This window comes from Vombatus ursinus, unplaced genomic scaffold, assembly GCF_900497805.2.
Source record: "Vombatus ursinus unplaced genomic scaffold, bare-nosed wombat genome assembly UNPS02014810.1, whole genome shotgun sequence".
NCBI classification, from domain to species: domain Eukaryota; kingdom Metazoa; phylum Chordata; class Mammalia; order Diprotodontia; family Vombatidae; genus Vombatus; species Vombatus ursinus.
The window spans coordinates 31,334,537-31,358,800 of NW_020954588.1; the positions used below are offsets into that span (position 1 = coordinate 31,334,537).

General features: G+C 40.3%; 1 protein-coding gene across 1 annotated transcript in view; it reads right to left on the minus strand.

Moving 5' to 3' along the window:
- Nucleotides 1-24,264, minus strand: part of LOC114053209 (EGF-like and EMI domain-containing protein 1) — a 726,964-nt gene that overhangs the window by 65,151 nt on the left and 637,549 nt on the right. Inside the window, exon 18 of the mRNA XM_027876127.1 lies at nucleotides 3,736-3,864. Within this exon, the coding sequence (XP_027731928.1) occupies nucleotides 3,736-3,864 (129 nt within the window). The remainder of the gene's footprint in view (nucleotides 1-3,735; nucleotides 3,865-24,264) is intronic.

The window sequence follows — 24,264 nt, forward strand, 5'->3', positions numbered from 1 at the left end:
CTCAGTTGCCTTATCTATAAAATGAGCTAGACAAGGAAATGGCAAACCACTCCAGTATTTTTGCTGAGAAAACCCCAGATGGGGTCACAGAAAGTTGGACACAGATTGAAACAATTGAACAACAAAAAAATGATGTGTTTTGCTTTGATTTGGCATACCTATTAATTAGTTCTAGCCACAAACCTATCTGATGGTAAGGAGAAAGTCTAGGATAGAAAGAAAGAAAAAAACTGGTTGAGCCAGTTGTCTTTCTTAATGGTGTAGGTTCTTCTGTGTTTGGGAGGAAAATGTAATTGTTTTAATTTATCACCAAATCACTAGACCTGCTGTTACTTTGAGAATGAGATGAGGTACAATTTGTAAAGTGCTTAGCTCAGTGCCTGGAAGATAGTGGGTGGATGCTTGTTTCCTCCCTCCTTTCTTGTAAACTTAGGTTCATTTATATTGAGATATTGCTTAACCTCTCTCCAAGCATCTCTCATGGGCCACCTGGTTTTTCCTGGTCTCCCAGAGGTCTCTCAGCCTTTCTCCCTATGGACATCACCTTATAAGTGCCTGTAAGGTGCTTCATAATCACTTAACTGTGCGCATTATCTGGATAGTTGAAAATCAACCCTTTCAAGGCAGTGGATTTTTTTGTTTTTGTTTTTTCTTTTGTTTGCATATTGTCTGTCACATAGTAGGCACTTAGTAAATCTTTTGCCTAAAGGCAGCCAGGTGGAGTCAGGAAGACCCAGTTCAAATTCTAACTTCACACACTTAATAGCTGTGTGATCCTGTGAAAGTCACTTAACCTCTGTATGATTCAGTTTCCTTATCTATAAAATAGAGATAATAATAGTACTAGGGTTGTTGTGAGGATAAAATTAAATAATGTTTACAAAGTGCTTTACAAACTTTACAATGCAATATAAATATGAATTGAAAAAAGTCTCAGTTTTCTCATCTTTAAATGAGAATATTACTTAGCTCTTTGTCTCACAGTATTATCATGAAAAACATGTTCTGTGAACCTTAAAAAGCCATAAAGATGTGAGCTCCACCTCATCATTATCATAATCACTATCACCACTAATCATTATCGTGATCAACATCAGTATCACTCCACCACTGTCTTATCATCATCATCACCACAATTTTACCATCATCAACATATTTATCATCATCATTGCTATCATCACCTTCATTATCTTCATCATCATCACCATCTTCATCACTATCATTATCATCATCTTCATCATCACTTCATCCTCATTATTAACACCTTTATTATTACCACTGCCATCAAAATCACTACCACCATCTTTGTCATCATCACATCACAATCATTAGATTTTTATCATCACATCACCTCTTGATTATCATCGTCATCAATCATTACTACTATCACCTTTATCTTCATCCCAATCACCATCATCACCACCATTTTCTTCTTCTCCTATTCCTCATTGTCCCCACCCCATTTTTTATCGAAATCCTCACTATCTTCATCCCTGTTATTATTACCACCATCCACTTATCACCGTTACTACCTTTATTATGGCATCACTATCACCAGTCTCAACATCACATAAAAACCAGCACAAATCTTTTGATTGACTAGTAAAATAAATCAAAGGAATTTGACCTAAAGTGATTTCTTTAATATTTTGACACAGACTGCATTGATGCACACAAACTATTTTGAGTACTAGCCAAAAGTTTCAAACTGGTTTGTACATGTAGCTGCAACTGAATTTACAAATTGTCTTGGCAGCAAAAACAGGGAGTGGAGTTGTTGATGCCATTATGACATTCAATATATTTTCACGAAGAATGGAGGAGTCACTCATGTAGTAAGACTAAAGTCAAGTGAATCAAAGCAGCTAATCAGTCAAATCAGTTAAAACCCACACTATAAAACGTTTTGTTTCTGCTGCCACAACACATACTGTTGAGTAAGGTGACAGGTATGTGACCAGGAAGCCAAGATCTTTTTTCCAGGTGTTGTCACCTTCTTAGACTAAGAATCATAGGATCAGAGTTGCAAGAGATCCCAGAGGTCACCTGAATAAGAATCTCTCCTAAAACCTTTCTGACAAACTGTTATTTGGCCCCTGCTTGAAGAAATCCATTTAGAGGAAGCCATCTTCCTCCTAAGATAACCTAATGTACTTTAGGATAGCTCTATTAAGAAGGTGGGTTTTTGTTTGTTTGTTTGTTTTCCCCCCATCAAGCTGAAATCTTTTTTTTTCTTCCAGTTTCCATTGATCCCAGTTCTTCTCTCTGGGGCCAAGAAAAACAAGATGAATGCCTCCTTTGTATGGTAGCCCTTCACATACCTGAAGACAGCTTTCATGTACCCCTTAATTCTTCTCTGGGCTGGCCATACTTAATTCTTTCAACCAACACTCACGTCTCATAATCTCAAGGATATATACCACATGAGGCGCCCTCTTCTGGATGTTCTCAAGCTTAACAACATCCTTCCTAAAATGTGGAACCCTGAACTGAACGTCATACTAAAAATGTGGTCTCACCAGGTCTGAGTATCATAAGGCTTTCACCTCCCTAGACTCAGACCCCGTTTCTTAATAAATCTTATAAAACTTTTCTTGTCCTTTTCTTCAGAAAACATTACCATGCACTGGGTTATATTTAGTATATAGCACATACTAAGAAGAAGTTAACTAGAAAAAATTCAGCAAAATTGCCATCTTGATTCATGCTCCTAAGTAGCAAGTGATTGTGATGAAGATGGCAGTGGTGGTAGGGATGATCACTTAGATAAGTAACTTCATCTCCCAACTTCTCTGGATCTCAGTTTCTTCACAGGTAAAATGAATGGATTGGACCACATGACCTCAGGTACATTGTGAATTTAAGACTTAGAGCTTGAGATCCAGTTGGGTGATTACTTTATATTAAAAGAGACTAGTAGGCAGGACAGAAGGAGGGACTCAAAATCTGGTAAAAATAACTGTAGTTAAATAAAGGTAGTGGTAGTGATTTTGGTGGCAGTGTTAATAATAATGATAATAGTGATGATGGGGTGGTGGTGGTGATGATGATGATAAAAATCTGCCTGGAAAATGTTTTATAAAAGAAGGCCTACTTATATAGTGATGAAACACAAGGTTATTGATGTTGTTGAAGTTTTTCGGTTGTTTCTGACTCTCCATGAACCCATTTGGGGTTTTCTTGGCAAAGATACTGGAGTGGTTTGTCGTTTCCTTTTCCAGCTTACTTTATAGATGAGGAAACTGAGGTAAACAGAGTTAAGTGACTTGCCTAGGGTCACACATTTAGTAAGTGTCTGAGGTCATATTTGAACTCAGGTCTTCCTGACTCCAGGGCTAGCACTCTATCTACTCTGCTATCTAGCTGCCCCAAAAACAACATAATAAATATTTATTATATCATATTTTGTTACGTACTTGAGGTTGTATGGCTGTGGAGGGTAGAGCAGTGAACTTGAAATTGGCAAAATCTGGCCTCATCTCCTGCCTCTGGCACTGGCCACCTGTGTAACCCTGAAGAAAATACTGCAGCACCCTGACCCTCAGTTTATCTATTTGTCAAATAGGGATAAAATTATCTGCATTGCCTACCTCATGAGGTTGTTGTGAGGATGGAATGAAATGATGGAGGCCAAGTGTTTGAAAACATGAAAGTGTTAGAGTCAATTACATTTCTTCTACTGTCACTGCTGCCGTGACCAAACATTTTGGCCTTGTCATGAAGTGCTGGCACTACCTTCCTGGCAAGTAGGTCCTGTCCATCCAGATTCGCAGAGGCATTTCTCAGTTCTGGGATCCCAGCTGGCTCCATTGTGACAGTTACAAGCTTGACTGCAACCTTCACCCTCAGGGTTTATCCGGCACCCTAAGAAACAGGTAAGCACAAAGGAGGCAGATGGTTAGTTCTCGCCAAAAGAAGGATAATGGCTGACCGCCACACAGCATTTTAAGGATTACAAAGCACTTTACACACATTTAGGCCCCACGGCAACCCTGTGAGGTAGGTGCTATTATTATCCCCATTTGACAGATGGGGAAACTGAGACTGCAAGGGAAAGGTAAAGTGACTTTCCCCGGGATACATGGCTATTAAGCACCTGAGATAGGATTTAGACACAAGTCACCTTGACTACAAGTTGAACACTCTGGAAAGGCAGCTAGATGGTACAGTGGACAGAGTTCTGGTCTTGGAGTTAGCAAATTTAAATAATGTGTGACCCTAGGCAAGACACTTAACCTCTCTCTGCCTCAGTTTCCTCATCTGTAAAATGGAGGTAATGATAACACCTACCTCCCGGTGTTATAATGATGAAATAAAATGACTATGTTAATACTTTACAAACCTTAAAATGTTAGTTATTATTATTATTATTATATAATCATTATTATTATTATCCACTATGTCATGTTACCTCAAAGTAAAATATAAGAAATAACTCATTTAACTGACATTTGGGGGGAAAGCACATATGACTTTCATAATGACATAAAGGCTTATAGAAGCCAATGTCCTCTTTTCCACAGACTGAGATTCCCCCTCCCTGGTGTTCCAGAATCCTTTTTGCATAGGTCTTCATCAAAGTCGCACAGGTGATAGATCAGCAGTGTCCCTCCTGTTCCCTGAATGTCTTTGTATTAAACTAATGGTCCAGCAGAGCCAGCAACCCGACAGGCTGATTATTTATTTGCAATCTGGTAAGAGAACTGACAGGTCCATTGTTTTAATTGTCCATTTTTCATGGCTTGAGGCATGATCTCACCCAGATCTTTGTTTCTTGGTCAAAGAATAAACACATCAGAGCCAGGATCCCAGAGCAGCTGGATCTTGACTGGAGCCTGGGTCTTCTCTCAGGCTGTAACTGCTTCTGAACCAGAGACTTTGGGGGATTTTTCTTTGGGTTATCTCAGAACAGCATCTCCTTCCTCTCTTTCAGAACCGACCTATGATGTCAACTTGCTGGACTGATTGTTCCTGGAAACAATGTAACCAGCAGCAGGAGTCTGAGGAAAGAAAACATGTAATGGCCCCAGGACTCCCAAGGGGCTCCCACGAGAAAGGCCTTGTCCCAGGCTCACTTAGAATCATGGCGTGCTATGTCTGCAAGGAAACTTTGAGATCATCTCGGCCAACCCCCTTGGTGGGGAAACTGAGGCCCAGACTACCCAATGATGTAGTGTTAGTAAGTATTCTGATCACCAGCTCCAGCCCTTTTTCCACTCGTTTGAAATGGCTTAATTGACTCATTTTGGAGAGGAAAATCAATGACCAGCAGAAAACAGTGACCACATTTTAATGTTTTGAGATGCTACCACATGGGGCAGCAATGTGAACCCAAATCTCCTTACCAACGGTAAGTAATGATGAGCAGGAGATACACTTAATTCCATCAGGGATGTCCCAGTTTTCTAAAAATAAGCAAGATTAAGGTACAGCTTGAATTATTAGAATCCAGATTAAATTAATGATATCATTGATTTAGAGCTGGAAGGGATTTCGTGGTTGAGTCCAAATGCCTCATTTTACGGGTGGGAAAGGTGAAGTTCTTGCCCTCTCTGGTCCTCACTTTCTCCACTAGAAAGTGCCTGAGGTGCGATTTCCAAGTAAAGCATCTACCCACTACAGATGCCTGTATCTTGGATATTTGTCTTGTATCTACACAGAATTTTAAGATAGAAGGAGATCAAAGGTATTCTCATCCAACCCTCTATTTTACATGTCAAAGACTTTCATAATTGGAAACTCAGTCAGTCAACAAATACTTATTAAGGCATCACTATGACCAGGCATGGTGCACCACTGATATAAAGAAGGCAAAGCCATGACTGACACCCTCAAGTAGTTCATATTCTAATTGCAGAAACAACATGCAAATATCCATGTCCATGTATGATGTAACCAGCATAGATGGGAGGGACTCAAAGGGAAGACCAACAGTAGGGAGAGTGGGGAATAAGAAACAGGAAAGGTGCCCTGGGGAAGAATGGATCTGGGCTATGGAGGGAGCCATGGAATCCTGTAGATAATGGTGAAAAGGGAGAGCCTTCGAGATATGGACAGTAGCCAGTGGAAAAGTACAGGCAGAAAGGAGTTGGCCAACAATGATGCTTAGATGACCGCTAGCACAACCTGTATTAGTATAAGAATCCGCTCTACAATCAATATAGCCCCAAAGTGGTCCTCCAGCTTTTAGCAGAGGAAACTCTTTCTCCTAGAGGTAGCCATTCCACTTTGGGGCAGCTTTCATGATGAAGAATGTTTTCCTTACGTTGAGCCTGGATTTTCCTCTTTGCAGTTTCTACTACCTCAGTGTTGCGATCTGAAGAAGAGTAAGTCCAATTAGTCTCCCACTTGACTGACCTTCAAATCATTAGGAACAGCCATCACGTCACATCTCTGCTAAGTCTTCCATGCCCCAAGCTAGACATTCTCAGCTCCTTCCACCAATCCCCAAATGGCATGAACACAAAACCCTGTAATGATAGGACTCCCCCCCTCTTTATGCTCCCCTGCTTATCAATGTCTTTCCTAAAAAGTGGCACTGGTGGTCATCACAACTCCCTCTCCAATCTCTGATCTCTCTCTATCTCCTGGCACTTTCCCTGTTACTTACAAACATCTCATGGCTTCCCCATCTTTAAAAAATTTTCCCTTGCTCATAAGATCCTCAATGCCTCTCAGCCTGTATCTGTCTTTCCCTTTTTTGTTAAACTCTTTGAAAAAGTCACCTACACCTAATGCTTCTAATTCCTCACTGCCTTTTCCCTTCCTACTCTCCCTCCTATAGTCACTCATTTGAGCTTTCCCCTCCAGGGTTACATTCTCTCTACTCCTCTCTATGGTGTATGTACCCATTTCTTTACATGGTTTCTCCTCCATTTATATGCATGTTCCTTGGGGTTGATTGTTTTTGGTTTGACCTTTCTTTGTATTTCCTATAGTTACCACAGTGCCTGGCACCCTTAGTAAATGTTTGTTAATTTTTTTTATTGTTTGATCAGAACTGAACATAATATTCCATAGGTTGCCTGACCAGGGAATCTCAGAGAAAGCCTCCCTAGATCTAGGCACAATGCTTCTTAAAATAAAGTCCAAGATTTCAGTACCTTTTCCTGGCTGTGCATTACAATGTTGTCTTGTATTGAGTTAACTCACACTGAGATGAAGTTTTGAGAGATGAAACTACTGGGCTGAGGTCATATAAGCAGTAAGTACTAGATCCAGGATAGATGGCCAGGTTTCATGATTCCAGATTCAGTGTTCTTTGCCATTCTACCATGCTGCTTCTGAGGGCACAGCATCCTAGTACCAGAGATCTGGAGTGGGAAGGGAGCCAGGTGTCATCTAGTCTAACTCTGAAGAGGAGCCTGAGACCTAGAGAGGTCAATGACTTTCCCAATGTCTCACAGCCTACCACAGAGGGACATTTGTGTCTGGGTTGTCTGACTCTAAAACTGGCATTCTTTCCAGTTCACCAAGCCATCTCTCAAGATCTAACTTGTACAACTCTGGGCAGGCCTGGAACTACATCAAGGCAGAACAGTCAGCCAGCCACGAAGCATAATTTTAGGGAATTGAAAGACATCTTGACCAGCCCCCCCCCCATTACTCCCTCCACTGATCTACTAGTGTTTCACCTTTCCCCCCTACCTGGCATGGAATTCTGAACATTAGATTAACTGAAGGGTTGGACAATGAAGGCAGGGACATGGTCCAAAGATGGCCACAACAAATACTTATTTGTTACCTGGGAGCCAGCTTCTATTAAAACAGACTAGTTTATTACATTACCTCCCCTTCACCTTGTAAGACAGAGTTTTGGTAGCAGTTGTGAAATTGAGAAGAGGTGAGAGTGCATTTCTACAGGAACCCAAGGCTTATAGAACACTTTCCTCAACACAACTGTGTGCATAGATGGCACAAATACCAATATCCTTTTTACAGATAAGGAAATGAAGGCTCAGAGAATGCTCACTAACTTGTCTTGGGCCACATATGCAGTGAGCATCTGAGCTCTAGGTGACAGCAGGTAAGTAGCTGGACTGCTCTGAGTCCTGGCTGTCCAACAGCAACCTGTGGACACCAAAAACAAATCTGGCTTATTGCATTCTTGTCAGGATCAGAGATTTAGAGCCAGAGGGCACAGATGAGGAAATCAAGGCCCAGAGTCTGGAGATTGTGGGTATTAAGGATCATAGATGTAGAGCCAAAGGGATCTTAAGGGCCATCCATCTGGCTGGTGAGTCAACAAATAGTGCTTACTATGTGCCTGGCAATGGGCTAAGTGCTAGAAATACAAAGAAAGGCAAAAATACTCTTCCTTACCTCAAGTTACTCACAGTCTAACGGGGGAGACAAAAAACTGTACTATAGTATAAATGCTAATGGGAAAGTAATGTAGCCCTACACTCTGGTTTTACGTATGAAGAAACTGAGGTCCATGCCTGGAGGTGAAAACAACTTGCCTGAGGTCATAGTGGACTGAGGCACAAACTTGTGTCTGTGGAGCTCAATTCCAGCATTTGTTTTCTGTCTCATTCTGCCTTCTACTTTGGAAAAGTGGCTTTGCTCCTTTGGCTCTTGGTTTTCTCATGTTATATGTGAGAGCTGGACTAGATGGATTTTATGTTCCCTTCCCACCCTAAATACTGGAATTCCCCATGATCCTTTGAGACAAAGTCCTTGTGCAAGATGCTTAGAGTTGAGTAGGAGAACAAAAACAGGGAGTCACCTGAGGGAGACCACCTTCCCTCCTCTCCTCCTTTTATGAGGAAGGAAAATGAGGATCCAAGAGGTGAGGGTTCAAACTCAGTTCTTCTGGATCCAAATCTAGCTCCAAATATAAAAATCTTCAATTAAAAAATCCTCTTTGGGGATTTTAAAGCCCTCCAGAAACTACTCCCCACTTACCATTTACTGCAGTCTTACAGCTTCCTTACCCCTACAGACTCTTCAGTCCAGCGACATCAGCCTCCTTTGTGTTCTTGAACAAGATGCCCATCTCCTGACTCTGGGCATTTCCATTGCTTGGAACTCTCTCTGCCCTCTTCTCTGTGTCCTGGTTCCCCTGACTTCCTTCAAGTCCCATCTAAAAGCCCATCTTCTCTGAGGAACCTTTCCTCAGCCCAGTCTTTTCCTTCTGTTATTTCCAAAGTATCCAGTATATAGCTTGTCTATACAAAGTATTTTGCACAAGACTAGAACATGGTAGGCACTTAATAAATGTTTCTTTCCTTCGGCTTGCCTTCCTTTCTCTTCTCTTCTTTTTCCTTCCCCTTCCCTTCTCCATTATACTATTAATTCCTTTGGAGCAAAAATTGTTTTGTGCCTTTTTGGGGGGTATTTCCAGTGCTTATCAGAGCGCTTGGCACATAGTAGGCCCTTAACAAAAGCTTGTTAATTTGATTTTTCCATTCCATCTTAATGATGTCTACTAGAGGCAGCTGAGGGCACAGTGGATACTGATCTAGGTTTAGAGTCAGAAAAAAGGGAGTTTAAAACTTGCCTCAAACATTTATTAGCTACATGACTTAATCAAGCTACTTAAATATATTTCATCTCATGTAAAAGGAGAGACTTCATGGCCACTAAGTTCCCTTCCAGCTCTAAATCTGTGATGCTTTGAACCTTCTAGGGGATGCCTTTGGGTTGTGCCCTTGCAGCAAAAGCAGGACCTTGAGGATAAGTTTAGAAGAGTGAGTGTTTACAACTCGTGTTTGGAAGCTGCTGAACATTATTCGTCTCTGTAGCCAATTCTTTGTCTACAAAGAGGTGGTGGCTGCTGGACAGTGTGCATGCCCTGACTGCTTACTCTCTGGCCTTACTTTGCTTGCTGCTACTTTTCTGACAACTTGTAAATCTATTTTATGTATAATTATAATATCTATAATTTTATGTAGCATGCTGAGCATCTATGGGTGTCTGTCTTCCTTCTTTCTTTCCTTCCTTCCTTCCTTCCTTCCTCCCTGCCTTCCTTTCTTCCTTCCTCCTTTTTTTTCCTTCCTTCCTTTCTCCACACTGGTGATATAGCCAAGTCCTACTTTGAATGGTTATGCTGTACTTTTAAAAGAAGTTGTTTTTCCTAAGCAGTGGAAATGGGTAGTGGGTTGGGAAGATCTTGCCTTCCTTGGCTCAGCATTATAGAAATGAGGTCCTGTTCACACAAACTACACAAGATTTTAATTTCTTTCCTATCCAATCCCTTCATAACTGGAGACTTGGGGTTCAGGGAGTAGGAACAACATGTACGTAGACAAGTCAATTTAGAATATATACAAAGTAACTTCTGGAGGGATTGAGAAAAGCTTAGTGTAAGAGAGGACTCTAGCATTTAACTTGAAAGAAGCTAGGAATTTAACTAGGATTAGGAATATTGGTTAGTTCTCCTCCTCCTCTTTTTCTTCCTCTTCCTCCTCCTCCTTCTCCTCCTCTTCCTCTCTAGGCAGTGCCCTGGTAAGCCCTGTGCTAATGTCACAAAAATTCTTTTTCATTTAGACAGACTAAACAGTGGAGTTACAGCCTCACTCAAAACTTTCAAATGCTCTCTATTAACTTTCATGTAAAATACAAATCCCTTAGCTTGGCATTCAGAGCTTCCTTTACCTTTCTGATTTTGCCTCTCATCACTCCCTTCATGTTCAATTCTCTAGTCAAATCAGACTGTTTGATATTCTCTAAAGCTACATTGCTTTCAGCAGATTTCAGAAAAACCTAGAAAGACGGACAAGAGCTGATGCTGAGTGAAGTGAGCAGAACCAGGAGAACACTGTACGCAGTAACTGCAACATTGTGTGATGACTAACTTTAATAGACTTAGCTCTTCTCAGCAATGATATGATCTAAGACAATTCCAACGGACTCATGATGGAAAATGCTGTCCATATCCAGAGAAAGAACTATGGAGTCTGAATGCAGATCGAAGCATACTATTTTCTCTCTCTTTTTTCTCCCCTTTCTTGTGGTTTTTCGCTTTTGTTCTGATTCTTCTTTCACACCATGACTAAAGTGGAAATATGTTTAACATGATTGCACATGTATAGCCTATATCAGATTGCTTGCCGTCTTGGAGAGGGGAGAGGGGAGGGAAAAACAAATTTGGAACTCAAAATCTTGTAAAAGTGAATGTTTAAAACTATCTTTGCATATAATTGGAAAAAATAAAATACTCTTAAGTGAAAAAAAAAAGATACACTGCTTTCAGTCTTTAAACTTTGGAACACATTGTGTCCTCTCCCCTTGAAAGGCTGCTCCCAATTTACACTTGTTGTTACACTTGCTGTTGGGTTGTTCAAAGCTTTGCTCAACGAAATCTCCTGTATGAAGTCTTCCTAATCTCAACCCAAAGTCTCTACTGCCCCCTCTGAAACCCTCTCCTATCCTCTTGTCTTTTCATTGCATTTATCTGATTCTGCCTTTGTTTATAGCTATGTGCCTCCTGGATTTATTTCCCATCTGCTAGACTCTAGGAAAGCAGGCAGCAAGCATTTACTAAGCACCCACTATGTATCAGGCACTGTGCTAAGTGCCTGTGATACAAATACAAGTAAAAAGAAAGACAGTTCCTGCCCTCAAGGAGCTTATGTTCCAATGCGGGTAGATTCCACACAGAAGGGAGCTGAATGGGTGGTAAAGTTTGGATCCTTGGAAGAATGGCCAGGACAGGGATGAGGTATGGCAGGCCTGGATCCCTCCCCAAAACGGAGGTTTGGGGAGAAACTGACTATGGGCGGAGAGGACCACAGGGGCAGAGAAACGTACCAGGGTGAGAAGGCAGCTGAAATGTGGAAGCAGAGTCCAAAGAATCACAAGAGAATCTTGAATCCAAGGACTTTGTCTTAGCAGATTGTAGTGAGGAATGTGGTACTTAGGAATATGGTGGAAGAGAATGCAAAACTCATCTTAATCTTAGCCCTTCATTTTATAGATGTGTAAGCTAAGTCCCAGAGAAGCTGTGGCTTTTGTAAGGTTATGTGTTATAGTGTTATAGTGGAAGGAGAACTGACTTTGGATGTGGAAGTCCAGAATTCTAATTCCAGGTCAGCCACTTCCTGTCTGTGAAAACCACTGGGCAAGGGATGTTCCCTCTCTGAACCTCAGTTTTCTCATGCTGAAAATGATGCAGGTCGTTTCAATGATATCAATGGCCTCTTCCTCCTGTAAAGCTATGATTTTATGATCCCAAGCGCATGTGTACTAACTAGGTTGGGATTCCAACCCAGCTCCACTGGTATTGATCCAATCCTCTTTCCACAATGTCACAGACCCCTCTCTACCATCTTTATATATCCCCATAGTGCCTAGTACGGTGCTTCAATAGGGTCAATACAAAATAAATATTTGTTGAATGAACAAATAACTGAATAAATGAGAACCAGACCACATAATCCACTGCTCTGCTATTAAATTTTAAAGTGTTAGGCTGAATTGATTAAAATAGGTATAGCACACCATCATGCATGCCATGTGAATGGACAATCACTACGCTTATTGATCTGTATAATTTAAAGGAAGCGAGGGACTCATGCATGGAATTGTAATCATAGAATCACAAAAATTGAGAGCTGAAAGGGTCCTCGGCTAGTCCAACCCAGGTAGTCCAACTCATAAACTAAAGGAATTCTCATTATGTCATATCCAACAAGTGTAGCCTCTTCTTAAATGAAGAGTACTTAAATGAACTCCAATGAAGAGCAACCTATGTCATTTTGAGGCAATCCATTTAACTTTGCAACTCTCCTAGTTAGGGAGTTTTCCTTGATTTCAAATCTAAATTTGTCTCTTAATGACTTCCTTTCATCTCTGCTGGTTCTGCCCTCTAGGGTCAAACAAAGTAACTAACTCTAATCCACTTTGCACAACTCTGCCTCACTTAAATCCAATTCACAAGCAAGTCAAGATATCACCCTGTGCTATCATTGCTCCTCTTCAAAAATGAAGGACAAACAATAATAATCTCCTTTCCATATGGCAGCCCTTCAAATATTTTGGGGAAAAAATTTTCTCTGTAGCTACTGTCCCCCAATCTTCTCTTCCTCAGGTAGCCTGCAGACCTCAGGTCCTTCACCATGCTGGTGGTTCTCCTTTGGACACTCCAGATTATCAATGCACATTTTAAATTGTCACCCAGAAGTGAACACAATTCTTCAAATTTGGTCTGACCTAGGCAAAATACAGGACAATCATTTTCTCAACTCTCCTTTCTTTTAATAAAGACCTGGAAAACATTGCCATTGTTGGTGATCACATCTCACTGCTTGAGCTTTCAGCCTACTGAAACCCCCAGTTTCTTTTTTAGACAAATTGCCATCTAACTGGGCTCCCATTGGCTTGTGCTTGTGGAGTTGATTTTTTCAATAGTGTAATTCTATGATAATTCCCTGAATGTGTCCCTCAGTTTCTTTAAACTATTAAGATCAATGAGGGCACTGATTGTATATACATATGGTGTGCATAGGACAGCTAGGTGGTACAGGTACAGTGAGTGGCTAGGGTTCTGGGCCTGGAGTGAAAAAGACTCATTTTCCTGAGTTCAAATCTGGCCTCAGACACTAACTGTGTGACCCCGGACAAGTCACTTAACCTTGTTTGCCTCAGTTTCCTCATCTATAAAATGAGCTGGAGAAGGAAATGGCAAACCACTTCAATATCTTTGCCAAGAAAACCCCAAATGGGGTCACGATGAGTCAAACACAGCTGAAAAATGACTGAATGACAACGATGGTGTACATGATGGTATGTAATGTCTATTTATCCCTATGGAATAACATCTATAGATTAGCTAGATTTAGTTCACTTCTATAACCTGTCTGATTTTATTTGTAATCATGTGGCTGTCATCCAGTGTGTTAATGATTCCTGCTAGCCTTGAGCCATTTGCAAATGTCTAGCATGTGCCATCTATGTCTCATGTGCCATGTTTGGCCCATTGTCATCAATAATATTTGATACATTAACATTTCCATTATGTCTATGGACCTACTCACCACAATATAATTAAATACTAATGTTAATAATTATCTTGGCAATGATGAATAATATTATTTAGAATCAGCAAATTGGGTGGTGATGGATAGGCCTTAAGGAAGTAGGTAAGGTACACTTGGAGGGCAGCACCAGGATGAGGAAGAAGGTGGTGTGCTTATAGCAGACAAAAGGTATTTAAGTGCATATGCACATATACTTCCTGCAAGCTCCGTGTTCCTTTCTTTTGTATCTAAGGAACTGTGGTATAGCCAAGGGATTTAGAGTCATGTAGTCCTGGGTTTGGATTCCACCTTGGAAAATTATAGGGTGTGAGGCTCTGGGCAAGTCATCTAATATTTCTGATCCTTTTTCCTCATCTGGAAAATGAGGGTAACAATGCCACCTACCTCATAGGACAGGGAGAATCAAATGAATTAATGTAGGAAAAGGATTTTGCAAACCTGAAAGTTCTATAAAAAATGAGAATTATTAGTATTTTCTCATAGAAAGATGAAAATCAAATGAGATAATATAGCCCTCCTCTGATAAGGAACATTTTAGCAGGTCACTATTACTTACCGAATAAAGGTTTTGTTTTTGTTTTGTTTTGTTTTGTTTTTAGCCTGGCAGTCCAGCCAACTGGCACTGAGCTATTTTTCTAGACTAATATCTGAGTGGTCCCCCTCCCTGTGTTTCATAATGTTTTTACTAAACTGGTTCATCCATCATTCCATATACACAGAGATCTCTGAGCCATTGCTCATGATTGTTTTTATGCCTGAACCCCCTTTTCTTTATTTCCGCTACTTGAAATCTTAGCTATCCTTCAAAACACCCACTTTGATCCAACCATTTTGGAGAGTGATTTGGAACTATGCCCCAAAGGGCTATACAAATGTGTATACCCTTTGACCCAGCAATAGCACTTTTAGGGCTGTATCCCAAAGAGATCATAAAAATGGGAAAAGGACCCACATGTACAAAAATATTTATAGCAGCTCTTTTTGTGGTGGCCAAGAATTGGAAATTGAGGGGATGCCTATCAATTGGGGAATGGCTAAACAGATTGTGGTATATGAATATAATGGAATACTATTGTGCTATAAGAAATGATGAGGAGGCGGATTTCAGAAACACCTGGAAAGACTTGTATGGACTGATGCTGAGAGAAGTGAGCAGAACCAGGAGAACGTTGTACACAGTAACAGCCATGTTGTGCGATGACTAACTTTGATAGACTTAGCCCTTCTCAGCAATGCGAGGATCTAAGACATCTCCAAAAGTCTCATGATGGAAAATGCTATCCACATCCAAAGAAAGAACTATGGAGTTTGAATGCATATCGAAGCATATGCCATTTTTTTCTTCTGCTTCGGGGTCATCACTGAAACAACTTTACAGCAGCCTTTCATGGTGGCAAAGAATTAAAAACTGAGAGGAAGCCCATCAATTGGGGGAATGGCTGAACAAGTCATGGGATATGATTGTGATGGAAAACTATTGTGCTATAAGAAATGAGGAGGTAGAGGGCTTTAGAAAACCCTGGAAAGTCTTATTTAAACTGATGCAAAGTAAAGTGAGCAGAACCAGGAAAACATCATACACAGTAACAGCAATATTGTAAGGATAATCACCTGTGAAAGACTTAGCTACTCTGATTAAGATAATAATCTAAGTCTAAGACAATTTCAAAGGAACTATAATGAAAAAAATCTTATCCTCTTTCCTCTTTCTTGTGGTTCCTTCTATTGGTTCTAATACTTCCTTACAACATGAATAATGTGAAAATATGTTTAATAGGAATGTATATGTAAAGCCTATTATCAGACTGTGTGCTGTCTTGGGGAGGGAGTTGGGGAGGGGGAGGAGAAAAATTTTAAACTCAAAAGCATATGGAAATAATTGTTGATAAATCAAAATAAATTAATAAAAAATTTTAAAAACACCCACTTTACTTTGAGAAGGCTGTCTTGATCTTCCAGTTAGAAATTATTATCCCAGACCAGCATCTCACACCATATGCCCAAATAAAGTCAAAATAGATAAAGAATTTAGATGTAAATAGTGATATCATAAACAAATTAGGGGAGCACAGAAAAATGTGCCTGTACAATCTACAGATAAGAGTTTATGAACAAACAAGAGTTAGAGAGGATCATGGGAAGTAAAATGGATAATTTTGATTACATGAAGTTAAAAAGCTTTTGCACAAACAAAACTAATGTGGTCAAAATTAGAAGGAAAACAGGAAAGTGGGAAAAATTTTCACAGTAAGTTTCTCTGTTAAAGACCTCATTTCTCACATTTATAGAGAACTGAGACAAATTTATAAAAATAAGGGCCATTCCCCAACAGATAAATGGCCAAAGGATGTGATAGGCTGTTTACAGAAGAAGAAACAAGTTTTCAATAGTCACACAAAAATGCTCTAATTTATTATACAGAAATGTAGAAAAGTCTGAGGTAGAAAATGTAGAAAGGTCAGGAAAACACCATATACCTTTCAGATTGGCTAACAGGACAGAAAATGACAAATACTGGATGGGATGTGGAAAAATTGGGACACTAATGCATTGTTAGTGGAGTTGTGAACTAGTCTAACCATTCTGGAGAACAATTTAGAACTATACCCAAAGGACTACAAAACTGTGCATACCCTTTGACCAAACTGTACCACTTCTAGGTCTGTGTCCCAAAGAGATCAAAGAAAAGGGAAAGGGACCTATATGTACAAAAATGTTTATAGAAACTCTTTCATGGTGGCAAAGAATTAAAAACTGAGAGGAAGCCCATCAGTTGGGGGAATGGCTGAACAAGTCATGGGATATGATTGTGATGGAAAACTATTGTGCTATAAGAAATGATGAGGTAGAGGGCTTTAGAAAACCCTGGAAAGTCTTATTTAAACTGATGCAAATTAAAGTGAGCAGAACCAGGAAAACATCATACACAGTAACAGCAATATTGTAAGGTTAATCACCTGTGAAAGACTTAGCTACCCTGATTAAGATAATAATCTGTCTAAGACAATTTCAAAGGAACTATAATGAAAAAAATCTTATCCACCTCCAGAAAAATAACTGATGAACTCTGACAGCAGATTGAAATATATTTTTTTCACTTGATTTTTCTTATTTCTTTTCTTTCAACATAATTAATATGGAAATATAATTTGCATGACTTCACATATGTAATTGATATTGTATTACTTGCCTTCTCAAAGGGGCAGCTAGGTGGTGAAGTAGATAGGGTGCTGGACCTGGAGTAAGGAAGACTCATCTTCTGAGTTCAAATCCAGTCTCAGATACTTACTAGCTAGGTGATCTTGGTCAAGCCACTTAACCCTGGCTTGTTTTTTTTTTTTTTTTTTTTTTTCAGTTCCTCATCTGTAAAAATGAGCTGGAAGAGGAAATGACAAACCACTCCAGTATCTTTGCCGTGAAAAACCCAAATGGGGTCATCACTGAAACAACTTTACAGCAGCCTTTTCAATGGGTGGGGAAGGTGTGAGAGAAAGGGAAAGAATTTGGAACTAAAAGAAAAGAAAAGAATGTTACAGATAAATAAATAATTGAAATGAAAAGAAATTACTCTTCCTTCCTCTTATCTTTCACAGTTCTTTGGGCCCTTATATTCTCTTTCACACAGGACTTAACATGTATTTGTTGTCTACTATTATGCATTTGTATATATGTTGTATCCTATATTTCCTCTTTCAGAGGATTATAGATAGTCATAGAAGGGATTTTAGAGGTCATTTCATCCAACTCTGTTGTTTTACAGAAAAGGAAACTGAGGCCCAGAGAGGATAAATGATTCATCTAAGGCCTCACAGGTGGTAAGTCTATATATGAACTCTCTTCTAATCCAGTGCTCTTTCCACTGTATTACATTGCCTTGGGTAAGTCGCTTTGTGCCTTTTTTGCTTCAGTTTTAGTCACCTATCAAGCAGAAATAATTCTATGCCTTTATCATAGGTTACCATGAGACTCAAGAGAGATAACATATATGAAACATACTATCAATTCACATTCTACACAAATGTCAGTAATTATTATCCCTGCAAAACTACTCAGCCATCTGCCATGGCTCCAGTCACAGGCTTTACTTGATCTTAGCCAGTTTTTCTTGGTTCTTCAGCAATCAGCCACAGATGAACTCATCTGTTTCATCCATTTCTGTTTGTAAGATATCCTTGCATAAGTCACCGACACCCTTAATAACTTGAAAGCTTTTTCATTTGTATCCTGGGAACAACTAGGGCAGCTTTTAATCTGATTAAGTCTGGCTCCAATCATGCCAGGCTATTTCAGGCTCAAGGCTAAGAATGTTTGAACCAGGCCTCCACCTTCTGGTTGACCCCATGCATGATGAGTTAGACCTTGTCTACTTTGACCAAAAGATCCAGAGGTAGTGCTTATAGGATTTATTGACAATCTTTGAACTGAGCTGCCAAGTCTAGCCTCACTCCACAGTCTTGAAACCCCAATGGTGATTCATTGCCTGTAAATACAGAGACAGAACTCCATTGTTAACTTGACCTTGGCCATGAGCTTTGGGATGGTAGTGGTAAAAGTTCTTGAAGACCTTGGTCTTTTCTCTGGAGCAAGAGATCAATCGAGTTACAAAAGCCTGGGCACCATTTTACAAGGTAGAAAAGTTCAGCCAGTTTCCTAGGAAGATGGAGTTGACACTGAAGACGAAGAGCTCCATTACTTAATTGAGCTTAATAAAGTATCAGGAGCCAAATTGCTGTGTTTTGAAATAGTTAGAAGATTGAATAGGGTCAACCCAGGAGGGACAATCCTGCAGTCTCTTTGAAATGAAGCCTTCATGGGATCTTACGCAAAGGAAGGGGATGCCCCCAGTAACTTGGATAATTCCATTAAACAAACTTGTCCCAGACTGATCAGGTGGCTGAGTCAGAGAATTGGAAATGGTGTCAAGGCAAGCAAGAACACTAAAATTGGAGTTAGGAGAGACTCTGGCCTCAGATTGCAATTAGGTGTTGACCCTGAATCAATCACTTAACCTCTATAACCTTCAATTTTCCAATCAGTAAAATGGGGATGATAAATAATATTTGGATTGCTTACTCCTCAGGGACAATGAGAAGAGTAAAAAAATGTTAGCAAATAACACGTTCCTTCTAAGGAGGGCTGCTAGCAAGACTTAGACAAAAATTGCTGCCCCCAATACCTGGATAACTCAACATTTCATTATTATCCTGCTTTAAAACAGAGATTCTTAATTTTTTTAATGTCATGATCCCCCTTGGCAGTCTAATAAAGTCTATGAACTCTTTCTCAGAATGCTTTCATATGTGCAAAATAAAATGCATTGGATTATATATGTATACATACATATATATATATATATATACGTGTACACACACATATAAAGTCATATTGATAAAGTCCTCAAAATATTTTTAAAGCAAAGTTCCCAGATTCCAGGTTAAAACCCCCTGTTTTAGAAAAATACCTTTCCAGGTTTATTCTTAAGCCTTCCTACACTCTCAAACTCTACTACTTGCTATTTCCTGTATAAACCATGTCATCTCCTTCCTCCCTGTCTTTGCCTATGTCTGGAACGGATGCCTTTCCTGCCTACATCTGCTTCTTAGAATCTTTAGTTCCTTTCAGTGCTCAGCCCAAGTATCACCTCGTTTCTGATTATTTCAGCTGTCAATGCTGCCCTTTCCTCCACACTTTGCATATATTTGGTGTTGTGCTTGCATTTTGTTTCCCCACATACAAAAAACTCTTCAGGAAAGGGAATTTTTTTTTGTTTATTCATTTGTTTTTGTTTTTTGTTTTTTGTTTTTTGTTTTTGTTTTTGTTTTTGTCCCTGTATCTCCTGTATCTAGAAAAGTATCTGGGACACAGTAGGTGCTCAGTAAATGTTCAGTGACTATTTGTTTTGTTCATTGCACCCTGATCACTTCAGACAGTAGGATCCTGGGAAGCAGCTTGCTAGGGTGGAGAAAGGGATGGCTCTGAACTGAAAGGAGCTGGATTTGAGCCTGGAATCTTCTTGCTAGCAGGGGGTCCTCAGGCTTCAACCCCTTACCGGTCACCCTTTAGCTGTTCAGTGTTCAAGATCTTCGCCCCTTGCCCCAAAAAGAATTTGGCTCCCATTTGTCTATGGGCCCCAGAAAACCCTTAAACTTTTCTTACTCTGGTCTCAAACAGTTCCTTATTGACTCCCCTTATCTCCCTCTGAAAGCCCTAGCCCCAGCTTTTGATCCTATGCAGATGCCTTTCAAACTTCTTCCTTCTAGTTCCTTTCATTATCTATTCCCATTGTCAATTCGATCTCTCAGACATTCCAATTGGAATTCTCACCTAGACCCTTTTCCCAATCCCTCCTCTGGTCACCCAAAGTTACTTTAGCTTATATAAGATCCACCCTGGCCCCCACTTAAAGACTGAGACTTTCTCATGCCCGCTCATCCCTATGGGCATTACTAATGTTCAGATTCCTTAAGAGTCTGGCCTATATGGTTTATCTCTAATAAACTTTTTCTCTGGCTGAAAGAAGATTTGGGTTGAATTCATTCAGGCAGGGCCTGTGTGTTGTGATCTTGGGGTCCCAGCACCCCTAAACCTCTAGACCTCATCATTCTCACTGGCCCATTTGCCTACTTCCCAGGGTTGTGCTGCTAAATCAGATAAACAGAGTTCTATATAACTTTTAGTTGTTATTATTCCTTCCTTGAAGAAAGGTACTCATTGAGAAGACAGGATAGGCCCTTCTCATCCTCACCATTCATTGAGAACTGATTATGTGCAAATGGGCAGCCAAGTGGCAGAGTGGATAAAATGCTGGGCCTGGAGTCAGGAAAACTTATCTTCATGAGTTCAAATCTGGCCTCAGGCACTTGCCAGCTGGGTGACCCTGGGAAAGTCACTTACCCTTTTGTTTCAGTTTCCTTATTTTTAAAACAAGCTGGAGAAGGAAATGGCAAACAGTTCCAGTATCTTTGCAAGGAAAACCCCATGAAGAGTTGGACACTACTGAAAAACGACTGAACGCATATTATGTACAATTGTGCTAGAAGCTTAATTACAAAGATCCATAAAAGTAATGATTCCTCCATCCCCTCAACCATATACTCTAGTTGTAAAAAAGGGCATGTCTACAAAAAAGGATAAGCAACACTGTAGGATGGGATAAGTAAAAAGCAAATGGCAGAGATAAGGGGTCTTTGAGACCCTTTCAAGAGGTCACAATGTCAAAACTATTTTCATAACAATACTAAAATATGATTTTCTTATTCAGACACCTCTCCCTTTTCCAACCATATTTCTGTGTGAACTCATGCTTTCTTCATATACTTTAACCAAAACAACAAATCACAACAATGTGCAAAAGCAAATCTGAGAATCTAGCTGCTTCTATTAAGCCAAATGTTAGAGATATTTTCAAAAATATGCAAAACAATATCACTCTTTTTGCTATTTTTTTGTTTTGGAAAATATTATTTTCATAAAATATATTATTTGTGATAGCATGCAATGAGTTTATCATGGTTATTTTAAAATTAATAAATTCATATTTTAAATTTTCATCCAATTTAATTTATATACCATATATTAATAGACACAAACTAAAGCTCTTTAGGGTCCCTGTTAATTTTTAAGAGCATAAAGGGGTCCTGGGACCAAAAATCTCATCTGGGCTGAGAGCAGCAGGCAGAGATAATAGGGCAATAGAGATTCAGAAGGAGAGAAAGCTAGTCCAAGGGGGATTCCCAGAAGTGAAATGCACCTTGAAAGAAAGTTATAATTACTCACATAATTCAATTTAAATACCATCCATTTCATTTCAACTCAGTAAATATGTAGTAAGTTGCTGTTTTATGCTAGGCATTACATTAGGTGCTAGGGATGATACAAAAGTAAAAAGATCAAATCATCTCTGCTCTCTTAGAACTTTAGGGGTACGTTCCAAAGCATGAGCAAAGGTATGGATAGACTAAATTGAGGGTGGTTAGGAGCAGAGAGTAAGGAGGTCACTTTGGACAGAATGGAGGGTGTTTGGAGAATGAACACAAAATCAACCAGGAGGAAGTTGGGTGGGGTCAGATTGTGAAGAATCTTGGGTACAAGTTTAAGAAATTTGGATGTTATCTTGTAGTCAATGGAGAGGAAGATTATTCTGTGGAAGTGGTTACCTTGCAATCAGTGAAGGAAGGAGGGAGAGAAGGAGGGAAAGAGGAAGGGAGAGAGGAAAGGAGATCATTGAGGAGACAATAGCAATAATCCAGACATGGGGTGATGAGGCTTTGGATTAGGGCGATGACAGGGGCATTAAAAAAAAAAGGAGTGGGTTAAGAAGGAACAGAAAAGAGAACAGAAAAATGTCTATGTTTAAGTGACGGGGCGGAGGCGGGGAGGAGGGTGATGATTGGAAGGGTGTGAGAGAGGACTTATTTGAATATGACCAGTTCAAGTAAGTGAAGAAGGGTCTCTTGACCAGACAAGAACTGAAGTGGGAGCCCAGACAGATCCTGGTACTGAGAGCTTACAAGTTTGTTGGATTACATAAAGTCATCTGCCAAATAGTCTGGGGTATGGATTTGCAATTGTTGGGTGGTATCTGAAACTTAATACAATAGAGTTGAACCAGACCTGATCGTCTGTCCCCCTCCTCCAACCCCCTTGCCCAGTAACCAGGCTCAGTCTCTAAACCTGCCATTTCTGTGGACGGCTATCCTAGCCTTCCAGTCACCCAGATTGTAAACCTTGGAGCCCTCCTTTACTCTTCATACTCCTTCCATCCCCGAAGCTGGTCAGTCGCCAAATCTTGTCAATTCTGCCTCCTTCACCCCCCACCCCCACCCCACCCTCCCTTCCCTCCTCTTGTAGAGCCACCAAGCTCATTCAGGAGCTCAACAACCACTCCCACACTCTAATTATAACCCAACTGGTCTCCCTGCTCCCCGATTGTGCCCCTCTCAAATCCGTCTGTCACACAGCTGCTAAAATCATCCCCTAAAGCATAGGTTTGCCCATGTCACTCCCCTTTTTCTAAAACCTTCAGTGGCTCTCTATGGACTCCAGAATAAAATACAAACTCACAAACTTGGCATTTTGAGCCCTTAACAGTTAAGCCCTGGCCTCCACTTCCAGAATTATTTCAAATTACTTCCCTTCCTGCAATCTACATCCCAGCCAAACTGGCTTATTGCTTCTCTCTGAGCTAAGCTTCTATCTCCTGCCATGTGCCTTTGGGCAGGCTATCCCACATGCCTGGAATGTACTTCCTTCTTGACTCCATCTCAGAGAATCCTGAATCCCCCTTCTTCTAATCAGTCAAAAAGCATTTTTATGTGCCTACTATGTGCCAAGTTCTGGGGATACAAAATGAAGCCTACTTCTGCTTGAGGGGTTACTGTGGTTGTTTGTCTTTTGTTCTCAATGAGGACCATGACATCAGGAAGGTGATGCCATGACGTGCCAGAGAACTGGATTTAAGTGAGGGAGGGCTGTGCAAAGTGACTAGCCTCACTTGCTCCTCCAGAGCCATCTGGGTCCAGTGGCCAGATATAGAGCAGGACAACTGAAGATGACCCAAGATATAGTGGAGGGCTTGAAGGCTATTGCCAATGGCAAGACTTTCCTGGTATATTGTGGGTGTCAGTGTCTTTTCTTTCATGTTGTCCTCTATGCACCTATATGTTGTATTTCTATAGTTAGTGTCATACTCATTTTACAGATGAGAAAATTGAGGCTCATAAAGTTAAATTGACTTCCTCATTGTCACACAATGATTAAATGTCCAAGGCAGTAATGGAATGCAGGTATCTTCTGATTTGCCATCCAGTTCCTTATCCAGGATCACACCACACTCATTCTCATTTGGACTTAGACGTGATCCTGGGGTCATGAAAGCTGGACCAGCAGCCTGTAAGCACTAACAGGCCTTACCCAACTGCAAAAACCCCAAGTACGTGCCCACTGAAGCACTGATGTGTCTGTATCATAAAAGTAACCATTCTCTATTGGCCACTGTATTTTAAAATTAACTATAATAAATAGTTCATCTGGTCCCTGACACACAGCGGCTATGTGACCTGGGGCAAGTCACAGTCCTTCATACTGGAGTTAACCTTCTAACACTCAAAGTTGCAGAGAAGGTGGAGATCTGCATAGTAGAGGGAGTTTCTATGCCTGGGAATTCCCCCAGTGAAATCACAGGTTCCTTCCCTATGCTCTATACCTTTCATTAGCTCAAGGAAAAGAGGGAAACATGACATCATCCTGTCAGTAGAGAGGTGGGGGGCCAGGGGTACAGAAT